This window comes from Oncorhynchus gorbuscha, linkage group LG07, assembly GCF_021184085.1.
Source record: "Oncorhynchus gorbuscha isolate QuinsamMale2020 ecotype Even-year linkage group LG07, OgorEven_v1.0, whole genome shotgun sequence".
Classification (NCBI taxonomy): domain Eukaryota; kingdom Metazoa; phylum Chordata; class Actinopteri; order Salmoniformes; family Salmonidae; genus Oncorhynchus; species Oncorhynchus gorbuscha.
The window spans coordinates 18,753,733-18,774,500 of NC_060179.1; the positions used below are offsets into that span (position 1 = coordinate 18,753,733).

General features: G+C 40.3%; 1 protein-coding gene across 3 annotated transcripts in view; it reads right to left on the bottom strand.

Annotated features, from left to right (window-relative positions):
* The window catches only part of LOC124039593 (dipeptidyl aminopeptidase-like protein 6), a 389,264-nt gene that overhangs the window by 233,475 nt on the left and 135,021 nt on the right, over positions 1–20,768 (bottom strand). Inside the window, exon 1 of one of the 3 annotated variants that reach the window (XM_046355736.1) lies at positions 11,133–11,605. The exons of the other annotated variants lie outside the window; for them this stretch is intronic. Coding sequence (XP_046211692.1) covers positions 11,133–11,186 — 54 coding nt within the window. The 5' untranslated portion in view covers positions 11,187–11,605. Of the gene's footprint in view, positions 1–11,132; positions 11,606–20,768 lie in introns of those variants that run through there. 3 annotated transcript variants of the gene reach the window in all.

Consider the following 20,768-nt stretch of genomic DNA (forward strand, 5'->3'; position numbering starts at 1 on the left):
GCTTCCGCAATGCATTAGTCCACTGAGACAAGCGCGAATCAGGCAGGTGTCTTGTATATCATGAAAAATAAAAATTGCGACTGCTCGACTAAAGAGATTGAGTTGGTTTGCTAGCGATTAGCAGGTTAGCATTCAGCATGTCACCTGTCAGTCATTGGGGGACAAAGGCTGTTGGGAGCCTGCAGGACAGGTAGACTAGCAGAGCAGGATGCTTCCTGCATGGCTGCACCTCCCTGGTTTATTACTTGACTGATTTATTTATTTTCGCTGCAAGCGTTGCTGACTGCGGCACAACGCACACGTCAAACCATGTTTTATTTGTGCCTCCAGATGTCCTGAAATTATGAGTTGAGAGGTGGAGAGTGGGAGGAGAGGGAGACAGTATAAAAGTAGACGATAGAGTGGAAGAAAGAAAGGAAAGAAAAGAGTTGTGTGTTTGTTCAGTGTCACTATTTGTTTTAATTTTTAAAGAATTGAACAATATTTGTATACACACATTTACAGTATTGAAATATTTTCCCCAGTAACTTACAAGGAACACCCTGTCTAAATCTATCAAATTCAGTTCACACGTACACTAGAGGTCTCCTCGGGTGCAAAAAGTTTCAACCTGAACAGAACAAGGACATTGATTTAAAAAAGGGACCCGGACCTGAGAACAATCCGACCCGAACCCGAAAGGACCCGACGACAACTAGACCAGACTGGACACAATTGACAAAAAAACAAATGTTTATCAGCCAAGTACAGTTGAAGCCGGAAGTTTACATACACTTAGGTTTCAACCACTCCACAAATTTCTTGTTAATTAAAACTTCTTATGGCTGGGGGGCAGTATTGAGTAGATTGGATGAATAAGGTGCCCAAAGTAAACGGCCTGCTCCTCAGTCTCAGTTGCTAATATATGCATATTATTAGTATTGGGTAGTATTGGATAGAAAACACTCTGAAGTTTCTAAAACTGTTTGACTAATGTCTGTGAGTATAACAGAACTCATATGGCAGGCAAAAACCTGAGGAGAAATCAAAACAGGAAGTGAGAAATATGTGGCAGGGTATGTACTCAACACAGGTCCCATTGAAATCCGCTTGAGATATTAATGATGTTGCACTTCCTAGGGCTTCCACTATATGTCAACCGTCTATAGAAATTTGAATGAGGCTTCTACTGTGTTGTGGGACTGAATGACAGCAGAATGAATCAGGTGTCTGGCAGTCAGCCATTTTTTGGTCATGCGCATTGCATATGATAGCGACCTGCGTTCCATGGCTCCTGAAAACACAAAGGAATACTCTGGTTGGAACTTTATTGAAGATTAATGTTAAAAACATCATAATGATTGATTATGTACTTAGTTTGATATGTTACTTCGACCTGTAATATAACTTTTTGAAGGTTTTGCCCGAAGTAACGCTGACCAGAACGAGCGTTTGGATATGTATACCAAACGCGCTAACTAAAAGTAACCAATTGGACATAAATAACGGACATTATCGAACAAATCAAGCATTTAATGTGGACCTGGGATTCCTTGGAGTGCATTCTGATGAAGATCAAAGGTAAGGGAATATTTAGAATGTAATTTATGGTTTATGTTGACTACAACATGGCGGCTATTTTGACTTGATTGTTCTGAGCACCGTCTCAGATTATTGTATGGTTTGCTTTTTCAGTAAAGTTTTTTTTTAATCTGACACAGCGGTTGCATTAAGGAGAGGTATATCTATAATTCCATGTGTATAACTTGTATTATCATCTACATTTATGATAAGTATTTATGTTGAATTGATGTGGTTATGCAAAATCCCTGGCTGTTTTTGGAACTAGTGAATGTAACGCGCCAATGTAAACTCAGATTTCTTTAGATAAATATGATCTTTATCAAATAAAACATACATGTATTGTGTAATATAAAGTCCTATTAGTGTCATATGATGAAGATTATCAAAGGTTAGTGATTCATTTTATCTCTATTTGTGGTTTTTGTGACTCCTCTCTTTGGCTGGAAAAATGTTTTTATTGTGACTAGGTGCTGACCTAACATAATCGTTCATGGTTCTTTTGCTGTAAATCCTATTTGAAATTGGACACTGTGGTGGGATTAACAACAAGAATACCTTTAAAATGGTATAAAATACATGTATGATTGAGGAATTGTAATTATGAGATTTATGTTGTTTTGAATTTGGCGCTCTGTGCTTTCAGTGGCTGTTGTCATATCATCCCGGTAACGGGATTGCAGCCCAAAGAGGTTTAACAAACTATAGTTTTGACAAGTCGGTTAGGAAAATCTACTTCGTGCATGACAAGTAATTTTCCAACAATTGTTTACAAACAGATGATTTCACTTATAATTCACTGTATCACAATTCCAATGGGTCAGAAGTTTACATTCACTAAGTTGACTGTGCCTTTAAACAGCTTGGAAAATTCCAGAAAATGATGTCATGGCTTTAGAAGCTTCTGATAGGCTAATTGACATCATTTGAGTCAATTGGAGGTGTACCTGTGGATGTATTTCAAGGCCTACCTTTCAACTCGCTGCCCCTTTGCTTGACATCATGGGAAAATCAAAAGAAATGAGCCAAAACCTCCGAAAATATATTGTAGACCTCCACAAGTCTGGTTCATCCTTGGGAGCAATTTCCAAACGCCTGAAGGTACCACGTTCATCTATACAAACAACAGTACGCAAGTATAAACACCATGGGTGTCACGCCCTGACCTTAGAGACATTTAATATCTCTATTTGGTTAGGTCAGGGTGTGATTTGGGGTGGGCATTCTATGTTGTCTATTTCTTTGTTTTGGCTGAGTATGGTTCCCAATCAGAGGCAGCTGTCTATCGTTGTCTCTGATTTGGAATCATACTTAGGCTTTTTCCCACCTGTTTGTGGGTAGTTATTTTCTGTTTAGTCTCTTACCTGACAGAACTGTTCTCTTTCGTTTTGTTACTTTGTTCGAGTGTTTTTGATAATAAAATAAATCATGAACACTTTTCACACTTTGGTCCACTCCTTCCGATGACAGGCGTTACAATGGGACCACGCAGCCAACATACCTCTCAGGAAGGAGACGTGTTCTCTCTCCTAGAGATGAACGTACTTCGGTGCGAAAAGTGCAAATCAATCCCAGAACAACAGCAAGGGACCTTGTGAAGATGCTGGAGGAAACAGGTGCAAAAGTATCTATATCCACAGTAAAACGAGTCCTATATCAACATAACCTGAAAGTCTGCTCAGCAAGGAAGAAGCCACTGCTCCAAAACTGCCATAAAAAGTCAGACTATGGATTGCAACTGCACATAGACAAAAATCATACTTTTTGGAGAAATGTCCTCTGGTCTGATGAAACAAAAATAGAACTGTTTGGCCATAATGACCATTGTTATGTTTGGAGGAAAAAGGGGGAGGCTTGCAAGAACACCATTCCAACTGTGAAGCACGGGGGTGGCAGCATCATGTTGTAGGGGTGCTTTGCTGCAGAAGGGACTGGTGCACTTCACAAAATAGATGGCATCATGAGGTGGGAAAATTGTGTGGATATATTGAAGCAATATCTCAAGACAACAGTCAGGAAGTTAAAGCTTGGTCGCAAATGGGTCTTCCAAATGGACAATGACCACAAGCATACTTCCACAGTTGTGGCAAAATGGCTTAAGGACAACAAAGTCAAGGTATTGAAGTGGCCATCACAAGCCCTGACCTCAATCCTATGGAAAATTTGTGGGCAGAACTGAAAAAGCGTGTGTGAGCTAGGAGGCCTACAAACCTGACTCAGTTACACCAGCTCTGTCAGGGGGAATGTGCCAATATTCACCCAACTTATCGTGGGAAGCTTGTGGAAGGCTACCCAAAATGATTGACCCAAGTTAAACAATTTAAAGGCAATGCTACCAAATACTAATTGAGTGTATGTAAACTTCAGACCCACTGGGAATGTGATGAAAGAAATAAATGCTGAAATAAATAATTCTCTCTACTATTATTCTGACATTTCACATTCTTAAAATAAAATTATGATCCTAACTGACCTAGGACAGGAAATTTTTACTACGATTAAATGTCAGGAATTGTGCAAAACTGAGTTTAAATGTATTTGGCTAAGGTGTGTGCAAACTTCTGACTTCAGCTGTAGCTCTTCTGTGACATATGTTGGCTAGGCCAATTAAAGTCAATAAATTAACCTTATTAGCATAAAATAAATATGCTATAGGCTATGCAGAGTCATGTCCACTCAGGTCTATCAGTTGTAGTTACATAGACCCAAGACCCGATGACAATCAAAAAGAACCCGACCCGAGGGAAAGGTTTCATTTTGGACCCGCTTGTGTCCCGGGTCGGGTCTCAGGTATTCAGGTGGACCCGTAAAGACCTCTAACACACTCACACAGACACAAACCTCAGCTTACTAGAAGCACGTCTAGCTGCAGCTTAAAGATCCATACTTGTTTAAAGCTTTAATTACACCCCAAAACTTAATCCATTATCTGACGGCTTTTTAATTTGTTATGGTAGCAAGTCACGTCCAATTCTTGACTCAAAGACGATGTAATTGGCCTTAAAACTTTAGCCAATGCTTTTCTTTGGAAAAATCAATGCATTTAATTTCTTCTGCCTTGCTTTTTCATACGGTATTCAGGCCAGGAGAAGGAAAAGGTTGTGCGAGTGACAACAAAAGCAACAGGCTGAAAGTCACTATTGATTTGTTTGTGAAGTATTATGACTATAAAAGCCATGAGAAATCTGTCCGGGAGACAAAAGTCCTCTGAGAAAATCCCCTTGTTCAAATTCTATCAGTTGATACGTCTTACATTTTACACCATCTGTCATTTTATAATGAGAGAAAACAATCAATAATGACCTTTTGTGATTTCCACTCCACAGTAATTTTCTTCACAATCCAGAGCTCCTCTCTGTACAGACCATTTCTGGATGGAATACAGGACTAAACTTAACAGAGGGAACCCTATAGCAGTGTTTCTCAAACTTCACCTAGCGGACCATGAGACGTTTCACAATGTTCTTGCAGCCCTGAACTAACACCCACCCACCTGACTAGCACACCTTTTTTTCAGGGGGGGGGATTACATTGTTACTAGGATCCCCATTAGCCGACGCCAACGGCTAATGATCCATTTTAGAATAAGGCTGTAACATAACAAAATGTGGAAAAGGGGAAGGGGTCTGAATACTTTCCGAATGCACTGTAAGGGGGGGACCATAGATAAATTCCTGAGTTGATTTAAAACCTGTGTTTAACCCTTGATCATGGTTGGGGTCTTGACGGATTTGTCCAAAATCTTGTGACATAAAACAGCGTAAGTTGTTGTTATATCATATTAAGCATTAATCAGTTAAATTAGACATTGAACTTGAACCTTGTAAGAATTTTGAATCTAACTGTCAAGACAGATTTTTGTATAGAGAACTCAGAAATGCAGTGTAACTATGTAACATTTAGTGTCTCCTTATCTTACGGGATGAAAACTGTTTTCATGGGCACACAAATGATAAAACAATTATAAATGTGATTGCAAAATTGAATGCTTCGAACTGAAAAAGTCACTCACTTTGATACTTAAAACCTAAATTGATACTGTCATCAATGTGGTTCTTCAATAATGATGCATAATACTTGTTTGATGCCATTTGGTGTCTAGCTGATTAGTTACGCTGTGATATTTTCACACATCATCATTTGATCCAGGAAGGAATTTTACGAATGACAGTCAAGTGGCGAACAGCTTTTGTGATAGCATGCACTATGGAATGTCCAGAAGGAATGCATGGAATGTCCAGAATATTTTGGTGTCTCATTCGTTACGCCAGTGAAAACAGTTGTACCTAACTATTCCTATTAATTATTCTGGATATAATGACAAAAAATTGCATAGCCTAGTGAGCTTATTCATAATATCATCTGGTAATGAAATAACACGACAAATTTTAAACAGTACAAGGGGCTTGAAGTAGCATACGTGAACTTGAATTTGGAGCTCAGAAGTACTGGAATAGGCCTACTCTACTGCACCTTGAAAATCAGACATTTCCTCAATTTGGTGCTTGAAAAGTCCTTGCAATTATCGTAGCCCATTTCTAAGTTCTCCTGCTCCATTAAAATGATCGATGATTAAAATTTTTATCCGTTTTTGTGAGAGATGTGGCCACTTTTGTTTGTTTCCCGCCGCTTCAACTCTTGCGGTAAAACCATGTGTGGTCAATTTGAGGATGACAACATATAATTTTGGCTTAAACTTGGCTTTCCATACAAATCCTTCCATTAAAAAAGGACCCTGGTTTTTGGTCAGATTGATGCTACTGCTAATCATGTCTTTATTATGTGCCTGCGTTGGCCACATACTGTACAGTGCCTTCAGAAAGTATTCATACCCCTGATCAATACACGTTAGTTTCCCCTTTTGGCAGTGATTACAATTGTCTCTTTTCCACCTGGATGGTACAATATTATCCCATTATTCTTTTCAAAATTCTTCAAGCTCTGTCAAATTGGTCATTGACCATTGTTGGACAACCATTTTCAAGTCTTGCCATAGATTTGGGGGGGGGGATGATTCTGTATTTGAAATTCACTGCTCAACTGAGGTACAGAGATGAGGTAGTCATTCTATATTATGCCTTATATGTTTATTTTATTTATCCTTTAACTAGGCAAGTCAGTTAAGAACAAATTCTTACTTACAATGATGGCATACCCTAGCCAACTCAGGATATGTACAATTATATAAATGATTAGTCCTTGAAAATTACAATTAAGTGCTTGAATTTGACTTGTCAATGTGTGTATGAACCCGGCTTCAAGGATGTATAGTCCTAGGTCTATGTTGTTGTATAGGTGGAGTCATGGGCCAATTTGCATATATTTACTTCTATTCCTTTAAGTACACGTGAAACTGCATGAAAATCCTTTTTACTTTTGTTTCAAAACATTTTGAAATGTTGATCCCAATGTCACACATTGGCCCCATTATTTATAGAAAGACCCGCATACAAAATCAAGTATTTCACACACATTATCTAGATGCTGACTGTTAGCACTGGTGACTGTTAGCTTTAGATGAGGCAGGGGAACCTGCAATCACAACACTCGACATGAGATCCTCTTTAAACATTACAAGGATATGCCTCTGAATATATACAGCACACATGCGGTTGGTGGCACCTTAATTGGGGAGACTGGCTAGGGGTAATGGCTGGAGCGGAATTAGCGTAACGGTATCAAATAAATCAAACGCATGGTTTCCATGTATTTGATGCCATACCATTCGCTCCATTCCAGACATAATTATGAGCTGTCCTCCCCTCAGCAACACCTCCCCCATATACATTCCTGCCTCTTCTGTAGTTGGTATACTGAACAAAAATATAAATACTGAACAAAAATATAAATGCAATATATAAATGCAACAATTTAACAATTTCAAAGATTTCACTCAGTTACAGTTCATATAAGTTCATATAGATTTCACATGACTGGGCAAGGGCACAGCCATAGGTGGGCCTGGGGGGGGGGGGGGGGGGGGCATAGGCCCACCCACTGGGGAGCCAGTTCCAGCCAATCAGAATGAGTTTTTCCCCCTAAAGGGCTTTATTACAGACATAAATATGCCTCAGCACCCCCCCTCAGACGAACCTGTAGGTGAAGAATCCGGATTTGGAGGTCCTGGGCTGGCGTGGTTACATGTGGTCTGCGGCTGTGAGGCCGGTTAGATGTTCTACCAAATTCTCTAAAACGAAGTTAGAGGTTGCTTATGGTAGAGAAACAAACTTTCAGTTCTCTGGCAACAGCTCTAGTGGAGATTCTGGAGTGCTACATCTCAATCTTCCTGTGGTCCATCTTCAAATTCCCCATTGATCATTTCCCTCACTTTGTCCTCAGACTCTGTCCAGGTCTCATGTGGAGATTCTGCTATCCTTGATTGTCCCTCAAGATCAATCAGATTTCTCGGTCATTGTTATCATGCATTCACATACAGAACTGATGTCCTATGTCAATAACTTACATATATGTTTCATCTTGCTGTTCTCCTGTTTAAACTCATTGAGCTGATCCTGGGAGAACTATAAACTGTTCTTCAGGTCCTGGACCTCTCTGGTCAGATCATCCATTATTTTATTAGTTGACTCCATCAGTATTTGGATACAACACTTGAAGCTATTTTCTTGTAGTTGTAACAACGCATGTAGAACTATTTTTGTTAATTTAAAAAGTGAATTCACCTGTGATAGAGAGACACCACTGTCCTCAACGGTACTCATACTGGCTTTGGTCTTTGTCATGGTAGCAATGTAGGCTACGCTGTTACTCCAAGCAGTTCCAGATTGGGAGGGTCACAGGGCAGATGGAAACAGCAACAAACAGCAGGGATCCAAACAGCCACACTGGGGACAATCAGTGGTCCTAGCCGTCTGTGTACAAGCTGCTAAGGAAACCTGGCTAGCTTGATAGCTAGCTAACGTCATTTAGAAGCTAGGCGCCAACGAGGGAACAATGAGCTACTTCTCTGCAGCGAAATTGATCTGCTATTGTCCCTTGAAAATACAGTGAATGTCCAACACCTTAATTTGATGTTATATGTTGAAAATTGTCTGAAAATAAATCTGTTAATTCATAGTTATTTTGCAGAAGAAATCCACAAGAAAGATATGCATTTCAATGCATGGCACCGGAACACCTAGCACACCTGACGAGCACACATGATTGAGAAACAGCTTCTATCTCAAGGCCATCAGACTGCTAAACAGCAATCACTAACTCAGAGGCTGCTGCCTACATTGAGACCCAATCACCAGACACTTTAATAAATGGACCACGAGTCACTTTAAACAATGCCACTTTAAATAATGTCACTTTAATAATGTTTACATATCTTACATTACTCATATCACACGTATATACAGTATTTTATACCATCTACTGCACCTTGCTTATGCCGCTCAGCCATCGCTCATCCGTATACTTATATGTACATATTCTCATTCACCCCTTTAGATTTGTGTGTATTAGCTAGTTGTTGGGGAATTGTTAGATTACTTGTTAGATATTACTGCACTGTTGGAACTAGAAGCACAAGCATTTCGCTATACTTGCATTAACATCTGCTAACAATGTGTATGTGACCAATAAAATTGTATTTTATTTTGATTTGATTTGATTGGACTAGTAAAGGGCTTGACTATGATTAGTTGACAAGTTGAACTAGCTAGTTCTCAAATAGATCATGTAAAGGCTGAAGGTAACTGAGGAGAGGTTTGGGAAATGCTGCCCTACGACACTGGCTGTCAATAGCCACATCTAGTCCTGCATCTGTCCACCCTAGCAGAATCCATCTCACTTCCAAACGACTACATAAAAAACACAATTCTTCATCCCATAATACATCACCACGTTCCACTCCCAAATAAACCATCAACGAACGTCTCTAAACCCAGGACTTATCTCCCCACCTCGGAGTTAAAGCATGATCATTGTTCAAAGAGAAAGATATCCGTCTGAGCTGGGGCACTATATTTCATGGGGGAGAAGGCTTGGAGTACTGTAGCGTGAGAGAGAGCGAGTGGAATTAGACACATTAGCTGGGAAATTAAACGTCTTAACAAAAAAGGAGTGATGTTACTCGCTCGGGAAGGTAAGAGGGGGAAATGTGAAACTTTGTATTAATGCTGGCACATCAATAACATACAGGCCTCGCCATATTACATCAGGCTGCCATCGGGCTCTAAGTCATCTGGGGTGTATCGATTATGCAAAGCACTTACGAACCAAACTAAAGTAAACAGAGCAAAACAAGAGTTTCTATTGGACAAAATCTGGTAGGCCCATCCCTGTTTAGTTTTCTTCAGTCTAAGAAACGTTTTGCAGCAGAGTTAGCGGAATGAATACACCCCGGATCTCAGTAGTACCAAAGCCGTGAACCCAGGTTTAAGACCAAAGGGATGCCAGGCAGTGGATCCTGGTTGATCACATTAGTGACATATTAACACTACAGAACCTACTACGTGGATGGAAGCAACATCATGGTTGTCTGGCCAAGAAATGAAAGGGTTTTTAAGCACATCCAAATTAATAACAGGAGCTGGACAAGAAGATCCAATACATAAGAAAACACATTTATAGATTTGTTGAAACTTTTTGTTTTTATTAAAAAATTAAATCTCATGGACTGTCGGTCTTTACATACATAGCTTTATCTATGAATTGGAGAGTGGTTACATATCCCAACAATGTTACTTGTTCTGCTTTAAACCAAGATTGTGGGGCTCCCATTGAGTTGAAACACAGGATTGTGGCTCAAAACTACATGTCAGTCTACAATTCAATCTACTGAATCACTTTCACAAGAAAAGGATTGAAAGTCCAACTAACTAGAGAGAACTCCATAAGACTCACCACCATACAGAGAGTAAAAAGCTAATACACAGCAGTCCTGACTCATTACGTCGAGACAAAGAGGGGCCCAAATAAGCAGATAAATACATAAATAGGACTGTGGATGATTCAACAAGGCAGCTCAAGCCCCTGATTGAACTCTGACCTCCAGGAGCCTTGAGAAAGGGAGGAGAGTTATGAAGGCTACCACTAAGGGGGGACACCTGCCCATGACCGTGCCGAATGCAAAAAGTTCCTGCGTCACACTCTGGTGCCTAGCTATGCCAAATGCATCAAGGTGTAACACTTGCTCATAATTAAAAGCTGAATATCATTTAACTCGAAAAGCATAATAAAATATTTTTTAATAGTGAGCAAGGGATACGCTCCATTTTCTTCGATGTTCTTGTACTTTTTTAGCTGCACCTCGACTTATTGAAGAGCTGTCCACTCCTCTCCAGGCTATGCCAATGGAAAATATATCACCCCATTTGAACTCCATCGCCTTTGGGGGAACCGGGAACGGCAATACATGCATGCACATAGAGTGAATACGGCAACAACTACCGCTTATGATTGTCATTAAGAAAGGTGTGATGGTGCAAATCATTTTCATGTAGTAATCATAAGAGAAAAATAAATATTTTCAATATGCAATAACTTACAACTCCACAATTAAAGAGCACAGAACAATTTAAAAAAGCTCAATGTTACAATATGTAGATTAGGGTGAGAGCCCTTACCTTTTCTGATTTGGAGAAGGTGGCATTCTGTTGCATCTGCGTAACTATTAGCATGGCTGATTCGAACACAAGGTTCTTCAAAAAGCACTCCTCTGCCTCTCCCTCAGTGTGATTGAAGTCTTCGGTGTGGAGTGGGAAGATTAGCGTAGCCCTCTCTCAAACACAGACGCATACACTCAGGAACCCCCCGTTGGCTGGCACACTCCAAGCTGTACTTTCTCTCTCCAGTGAAACAATCACACCACGACAAGGCTCCTGTCTTCTGGGTTGCGCAATCTGTTTCTGAGGAGGGGCAGCTTTGGAATGTGTGTGTGTTTTAGCCTCTCGCTACTAGTAGTCTTTCCTGCTCCCCCCTTTTTCTCTCGCTCTCCCCCACTCTAGCTCTTTCTCCATCCTGCTTTCACTCTCTCATCCAGTCTCTCGAACTTGTTATCGACTCTCGATTCCCTCACTTGGTCTATCCGTCTCTGTCTATCCAAGTCCTTTCCTACAACTCCTGACTCCCATCCTTGTTTTCCTCCCTCTTCCCCCCTCTCTACTTAAAGCTCTTTCCCATAAGATACTGACTCTTTTTTTGGTGGGTTCAGCACCTGAGCTAAATTGGAGCTTTGCGCCTAAGCTGCGGGCTAGGTATAGAAGAGGCATCTGTCAGAATGCACAGCCAAGGGTGTACTATAGCAACTTTAGTGAGCCAAAAGTGTTTTTTAAAATATTTTATTTTAAAGTGTGGGTGTGTGTTGACGCTCGCACGTATGTGTGCACAGTGACTTCGTGAATGAGAGGGATTCACTAATATTGTGAGACAGAGGGAGAATCTGTTATTTGACTGAACAGGAGGGTACTGATTTGTGTGAGTGTGTTTCCATGAGTGTCCATTTACATGTATGTTGCCAAACTATGGATCAATTCAATCAGTCCCAGTGGTGGGCTGTGATAAAACTCCAGTGATATTTATGCGCGCAGCCTCACGCCTCGTAAATGACAACGCCTCCTCCGAGGATAGGTCCCTGGCGCAATACGAGATGTTTTATTTATGTAGCATTTAAGGCTGCGGCGTGGCGAGCCAAAGTGCCAAAATATATATATATTTTTTTTTAATTACACCAGCGCAACCTGGCTGCCTTAGCGCGGATGCTTCCACTAAATAAGCGGCATGAGGTTTGGAGGAGTGGGGATGAGAGATGGGCTAAAAGGTGGACTTGGAAAATATTGAGTTTCTTCCCAAAGATGAGGGAAGCACACGTGTCTGTAACAAGTAATCTCAGCAGTGGCAAATAACATCTGAAGAACAAATAACTGGAGAGAAAAAATAACAGAAAACCAAATATATTCTGAAAGGTTTGAAGTAGGGTTGTGAAGCTTTTTTAACATTTAAAACAGACATTTTTGTATCGGTTTCCCATGAAGTAAAATACATACAATTCCAAGTGAATTCTCAATGCAGCTGTGCTGCTACCAGCAACGGTTTGGGTCTCACGGTGCGGTGCGTCCCTTTCAGATGGTGAAGCACCTGTACTACCATTACTGTACCTCAATTCCAACTCGCAAAGTTTGCATTTCCTTCTCATTTAACTTCTCAAAGTATTGCCTACAGGACTTTGCTAGTGTCGCTTGCCTTTCTCTGCCATTTTTCTAACTGCTAACGATGATGATGTAGTGGTGGAGAGTCGACTCCAAAATAATTCATTCCACGACTCATTGCATGTCGACTCTCATTTTCTTTTTTTTCTTTTGACTCCTTTTTATCCCCAATTTCGTGGTATCCAATTGGTAGTAGTTACTGTCTTGTCTCATCGCTGCAACTCCCGTATGGACTCGGGAGAGGCGAAGGTCGAGAGCCATGTGTCCTCCGCAACACAACCCAACCAAGCCGCACTGCTTCTTGACACAATGCACATCCAACCTGGAAGCCAGGTGCACCAATGTGTTGGAGGAAACACTGTACACCTAGCGACCTGGTCAGCGTGCACTGCGCCCGGCCAGCCACAGGAGTCGCTAGTGCGCGATGAGCAAGGATATCCCTGCCGGCCAAACCCTCCCTAAGCCGTACGACGCGGGGCCAACTGTGTGCCGCCCCATGGGACTCCCGGTCGCAGCCGGCTGCGACGGAGCCTGGGCTCGAACCCAGAATCTCTTGTGGCACAGCTCGCACTGCGATGCAGTGCCTTAGACCACTGCGCCTCCCGGGAGGCCCCCGACTCCCATTTCTGAGTGTCAAGATTAGCTTCTGCTAGGAATCGACTCCTAGGATTCAGTATTTTTGGACGAGGAGACTGATTAGTTGTCTTGAACACAAACACTTGTATCTTTCATGGTGAGCTTGCGAGGGATGGGGAGAGAGAGGTGGGGCACAGTATAGACAGGTTCGGCCACCAGGCAGACAGAGTCAGAATTGTGCACTAGCAACTTCAGTAAAGCAGAACCATCATCAATGAATAGGCTAGGATATTGAGATGAGCAAGAGGCAACACTTTGCTCTCACAGTCAGTCAGTCACACAGTATCTGCCCATGTGCATGGGTTCGCTTCATGCTGATTACAGCGTGGTAGCCAGGGCAACAAAACAGAGAAATTGAGCCTCACGGTTCAACAGTCTCAGTTGTTGCGGAAATTGACCCACTATGCTGTTTACTTTCTGCATCTACGTCATTTAAAAAAATAGTTTCAGTTAGTTTTCTTAAATTAAGGATCCCAATTTAGTTTTAGTTCCATTTGGAAGTGGCTCATCAACAATGTATTGAACCACATCATTATCGGACAGCAAGTCTCAGTAAGCCCATAAAGTAAATCAATTATAGATATTTAGGTATTAGGCCCGAGGCCTTGGATCTTTGAAAGAGATTTGGAGAAAATCCTGCAGCACAATCTCAGCAGGTCCATCTGGCAGACTAACACAGGTGCAAGCACAGCATTTTTCTGTGGGAGGTCTGAGTTGGGAAGTTGACACAGCCAATAGCTGGGGCAGGAAAAGGCACTTGCCTGGAAAAATTAAAATTAAATATTTAAGAATAGCTCAGGTCTCTGTGAATGACAAATATGAGTATTCATAATCTTAGTTAATCTATTGAGAACAACTGAATTGAACATTTTATTCTATTTATTTTGTTGAGTTAATATTAATGTATACAGCACATATCATCAGCTACTGTGTGTCCGAAAACACATCCCCCTTATAGTTCTCCACCTTGACTAGCCTATTAAAAGTGTTGTGCAAATGTTGAATGTTCTCACTTCAACGTTCACTCCGTTCCAACTGATTATTTGTTACTTTTATTTTCTACTTATCTATTTTTTACTTAACATTTATTTAAAAAAAAATAATGTAACTTCATAAAGCATTGTTGGTTAAGAGCTTGTACGTAAGCATGCCACTGTAAGGTCTACTACACCTGTTGTATTCGGCGCATGTGACAAATAAATTATCATTTGTTTTGATCGGTCGTTTACCATAAATCCAGTGAATCTCTTTATTACAGAGCAACAAATTTTGAAAATTACTGAGTGCTCTGACAAAGTTTAAGATAGCGTCCAGAACTTTATAGAGCATTTAAATGTTCCATTCCAAGGACTGAGCACCCCTTCAGCAGTGCAGTCAATAGTATGTATCCCTTAAGAAAAAAGGATGGATTTGAACACAAACAGAACAGTGAGGGGTAGTGAAAGAGCAGGAGTGTGTTTGAAAGCAGAGGCTGCTGAGTGTTTCAGATGTTAACTATGGGATTGTTAACAATCCCTCACTTCATAGGTCTCCATGTTCACTTTTTTTTCATTATTGAACACAGACTCACCAATTCCCATAGTTTATGAGACTGGGGTGAGGAGACAAAATGAGAAAAAAAACTCTAAGGCCTAAAGAGGAACTGAAGGAAATTCCAAGATATTGTCCATTTAATAAATTAATTCATTAGGCCCTAATCTATGGATTTCACATGACTGGGAATACAGATATGCATCTGTTGGTCACAGATACATAAAAAAAATAGGCCTCAGGATCTTGCTACAATATTTTTGTGCATTCAAATTGCCATCATTAAAATGTAATTGTGTTCGTTGTCCACAGTTTACGCCAGCCCATAAGCACCCCACCACCAACATAGGGCACTCTGTTCACAACATGGACATCAGCAAACCGCTCGCCCACGCGACGCCATACACGTGCAGTGCAGTTGTGAGACCGGTTGGATGTACTGTCAAATTCTCTAAAACAACAATGGAGGTGGCTTATGGTAGAGAAATTACTATTAAAACCTATTAGGGATAGGTGTTCCGCTAGTGAAATTGCAGAGCGCCAAATTCAAACAACAGAAGTCTCATAATAAAAATTCCTAAAACATACAAGTGTTAAACATCATCTTAAAGATAAACTTCTTGTTAATCCAAGCTGTGTCAGATTTCAAAAAGGCTTTACGGCGAAAGCATACCATGCGATTATCTGAAGACAGCGCCCAGCTAACAAAACATTACATACAGTTACCAGTCAAGTAGAGAAGTCGCAAAAGTCTGAAATAGCGATAAAATGAATCACTCACCTTTGATGATCTTCATATGGTTGCACTCACAAGACTCCATGTTACGTTTTTGTTCAATAAAGTCCCTCTTTATGTATATTAACCTCCGTTTTGTTGGGGTGTTTTGTTCAGTAATCCATTGGCACAAAGCGCAGTCACAGCAGCAAGATAAAAGTTTGTAGAAACATGTCAAACGATGTTTATAATCAATCCTCAGGGTTGTTTTTGTCATAAATAATCGATAATATTTCAACCGGACAATATCTCCGTCAATAGAAAAGGAAAAACAAGAATGTGTGCTCCCGGTCATGTGCAGCAAACATTGCTGGAAATGTCCACTGTCCACTCATTTAAAGTGGTGTTTCTCCCTCATTTTTCAGAGTAAAAGCATGAAACAATGCCTAAAGACTGGCCACATGTAGTGGAAGCCATAGAGATTGTGAACTGGGTCATATGTCTTTGTATGGTGGATAGGTTTTCAATGGAAAAACAGCCATTTCAAAATAATAGCATTTCCTGGATGGATTTTCCTCAGGTTTTCGCCTGCCATATCAGTTCTGTTATACTCATAGACATTATTTTAACAGTTTTGGAAACTTTAGAGTATTTTCTATCCATACTACCATGCATATCTTAGCTTCTGGGCCTGAGTAACAGGCAGTTTACATAGGGCACCTTATTAACCTCTTGCTCCTACCTGACACGCAGGCGTCCCATCTAGACATCTGCAAATGCGCTACGCTAAATGCTAATAGCACTCGTTAAAAGTCAAACGTTCATTAAAATACACATGCAGTGTCACGCCTTGGTCATTGTATCTTGTGTTTTTGTTATATGTTTGGGTAGGCCAGGGTGTGACATGGGTTTATATGTTGTATTTCGTATTGGGGTTTGTATTAATTGGGAGTGTGTATTATTAGGGGTGTGTCTAGTTAGGCTTGGCTGCCTGAGGCGATTCCTAATTGGAGTCAGCTGATTCTCGTTGTCTCGGATTGGGAACCGTATTTAGGCAGCCTGAGTGCGCGTTGTATTTCGTGGGTGATTGTACCTGTCTTAGTGTTAGTCACCAGATAGGCTGTATTTTTGTCACTCGTTTGTTGTTTTCGTATTTTCAGTTATCTCATGTACCGCATTATTCTTCATTAAAAGTCATGAGTAACCTACACGCTGCATTTCGGTCTGACTCTCTACAAACAACAGACGAGGTTCATTACATGCAGGGTATTGAATTAAATCTACACTCGTTGTGAATCCAGGCAACAAGTCAGATTTTTTAAATGCTTTTCGAAGCTATTATCTGATAGCATGTAACACCCCAAAAGACCCGCAGGGGACGTAAACAAAATAATTAGCATAGTCGGCGCTACACAAAACGCACAAATAAAATATAAAACATTCATTACCTTTGACCATCTTCTTTGTTGGCACTCCTAGATGTCCCATAAACATCACTATTGGGTCTTTTTTTCAATTAAATCGGTCCATATATAGCTTAGATATCGATCTATGAAGACTGTGTGATCAACAAAAAAAATAGCGTTTTATAACGTAACGTTATTTTTTTTAATTAAAAAAGTCGACGATAAACTTTCACAAAACACTTCAAAATACTGTTGTAATGCAACTTTAGGTATTAGTAAACGTTAATAAGCGATCAAATTGATCACGAGGCGATGTATATTTTATAGCTGTACGTCTGGAAATAATGTCCGGGTAAATCTCAACCAAAATATCCGGTCGGAGACCTGAAGAAATGGGCTGTCTCTTGTTCGTTTGACCAAGAAACAAAGCCTAGGCAAATGACAAGACTGTTGACATCGTGTGGAAGCTGTAGGTATTGCAACCTCGGCCCCATTTAATGTGGTTCACCTTTATCAATCGGTTGAAGTGGCGCATGGATATATTTTTCCATTTTCAGTGATCAGATTTTCCTGCACTTTTCGATGAAACGCATGGTCTGTTATAGTCACAGCCGTGATTTAATCAGTTTTATAAAAGTCTGAGTGTTTTCTATCCACACATACTAATCACATGCATATACTATATTCCTGGCATGAGTAGCAGGGCACTGAAATGTTGCGCGATTTTTAACAGAATGTTCGAAAAAGTAGAGGGTCGATTTAAGAGGTTAATCCAAACTACTCAATACTGCCCCCGTTCCCAGAAAGGTTAAATTATCTGGCAACAGCTCTGGTGGACATTCCTGAAGTCAACATGCCAATTGCACGCTCTTTCTAAACTTGAGACATCTGTGGCATTGTGTTGTGTAACAAAACTGCACATTTTAGAGTGGCCTTTTATTGTCCCCAGCACAATTTGCACCTGTGTAATGATCATGCTGTTTAATTAGATTCTTGATATGCCACACCAGGTTGCTGGATTATCTTGGCAAAGGAGAAATTCTATCTAACAGGAATGTAAACAAATTTGTGCACAAACCTTGAGAGAAATAAGCTTTTTGTGCGTATGAAACATGGTACCAACACTTTACATGTTTATATTTTTGTTCAGAGTAGAAACCATGAGTTTATATCTACTAAACTGAACATTTCACAAGACCAAGTACAAGTAATTATATTTTCGTGAGTACATAGAATGGGAGGCACATCGCATCATGGCTCGCGCCCCATAATAGCTTGTTCTTAGCACTTCATGGAAAATCATGGTTCAAAGAAAAGGAAGAGAGCTCACAAGGCACAAACTATGGAATGTACGACCAGTTGAACAAAGAAATCCAAAAAATACAGACAAATGAGTTGACAACAAAACTGTAACGATTACCCGGTGAAGGAAATCATTTTGTTAGGGGATTTCAATACTGATGCCTGCAAAAAGGATAGCCCAACCCACATTGTATTTATGGACTTATGTAGATCACTTGCTCTGACCCAAATGATAAAATATCCCACCAGGGTATGTGAAACAGCGCAGAGTACAATTGACTTAATATTGGTGTCTGATAAATCCAAAATATCACAGAGTGGAGTAATAGTCTACTGAATCAGTGATCATTTTATTACATTTTGCACAAGGAGGGTTTTTAAAGATATATTTAAGTGTCACAAAAGTGTTCGAATCATAGTACTCAGAAAATACTGTATTGAAATGTTTAGGGAGCAAGTGGGTAAAATTGACTGGTCACCTGTGCTGGATAGTGTAGGGGTAGACAGTGCCTGGGAAGCCTTTAAATGTAGATTCCTTGATGTGGTGAATGAGATGGCTCCCATTAGACGGGTCAGAGTAATGCAGAGATCTAGCCCTTGGTTTAATCATGAGATTCAAGAATCTATCTAAGCAAGGAATAAGGCCTTTAAGAAATATAAGAACTCTCAAGAGCAGCCTGATTTTGTCCTATGTAAACAGAAATGAAGCAAAGAACAGGATGGATGAAGCTAAGAGGGGTTACTTTGCTGATAGTATCATTGAGAACAAAAATGATCCTAAAAAGCTTTGGAAATAATTTGAGGAATTAGTCTGTAGTTGTACTACCAAAAACAAACTAAACACTATTGAGCTGAACATCAGGGGGGAGATGGTAAGTAAAAAAGCAGAGGGTGCCAATGAATTCAACAAACTTTTTTACTTCTGTTGCCAGCAAGCTGGTTAGCAAGTACCCGCCAGTTCTTGTTTGTATAGAAGCGACCAAGTCAAGAAGTATTATGCCAAATTAGGGATTCAGCCAAACTCTTTCTTTTGCAAAGGTAGCAACAGCCAAATTAGCCAGTATGCTAGCAGAGCTTAAATGCTCCAACGCCACAGGCCTGGCTGGATAATATTCCTGAAAAGTTTCTTAGAGATTCTAAATTGCCCCTTTTTGTTGGGGTGGCAGGGTAGCCTAGTGGTTAGAGCGTTGGACTAGTAACCGAAAGGTTGCAAGGTCAAATCCCCGAGCTGACAAGGTACAGATCTGTCGTTCTGCCCCTGAACAGGCAGTTAACCCACAGTTCCTAGGCCGTCATTGAAAATAAGAATTTGTTCTTAGCTGACTTGCCTAGTAAAATAAAGGTTAAAAAAATAATCTCTCTCTTGAAGTTTCTGTTTGTCATTTCCACTCCAGTGGTTTTGTGTACATAAAACCCCACCACATGTGACTGCACGAAGACCAGGGACAGTTAGTTAGTTGTTTTTGGAGGATAGTGGGGTGTGGCTCATGTCCTTGAACCCAGACTGACAGCAGGTGAGTTGTGTTTTCTTTTTTGTTGAGCATTTGTAATAGTTGTATTGGTTGAGGAAAATGTCTTCCATTTTGAGTAGTTTTGTTCAAGCTCCTTCAGAGGTAGCCTTAGAGTTGTGTACTAAGGAGCAGTTAATTGAAATTGCTGAACATTATCAGATTGAGATTGTTGATAAAAAATAGACTGTTAAAACTAGATTAAAGCAGTGTCTTAGAGAAATGGGTGTTTTTTGGGGTCAGTCTGCTAGTAGTGAGGGTGCAGGTTTTCAGTCTAGCCCTTCATTAACTTTTGAGCAGCAAAGGGAGTTGTTGCAAATGCAGTTAGAGATAGAGCGATTGAGAAATGCTAATAGACCAGAAGGACTACCACAGTTTGATGTTTCACAGAATCTTTGTTTGTTTCCTAAATTTGATGAGTCAGATCCAGACACATACTTTGCTTTATTTGGGTGTATTGAGGAAGCTAGAGCTTGGTCAGATTTGGACATGACTATGTTGTTGCAATGTGTACTTACAGGTAAAGCATGTGAGGCTTTTACAGCACTGAGTGTAGCTGACAGTAAAGTTTTTGCTAAAGTTAAATCAGCAGTTCTGACGGTCTACGAGCTTGTGCCAGAGGCATATCGTCAACGTTTTCGTTACAGGAAAAAGTTAGATTCACAAACCTATTCTGAGTTTGTTCGTGATTTGACTTCTACATTTAATCGTTGGTGTACAGCTTCTGAAGTTAGTACTTTTGAGGGTCTGTCTAATTTGATTGTGTTTGAACAGTTCGAAAATTCTGTGTCTGACCAGGTTGCTACATACATGAATGAACGTAAAGTTAAGTCTCCAAGTGATGCAGCAATCCTTGCAGATGAGTACAGGCTAACACATAAAAGCCATTTTGAGTCAAACAGTGACATGTACCATAAAAATTACTCTACTCCTAGGAATAGTAGGTCACCTTTTTCTG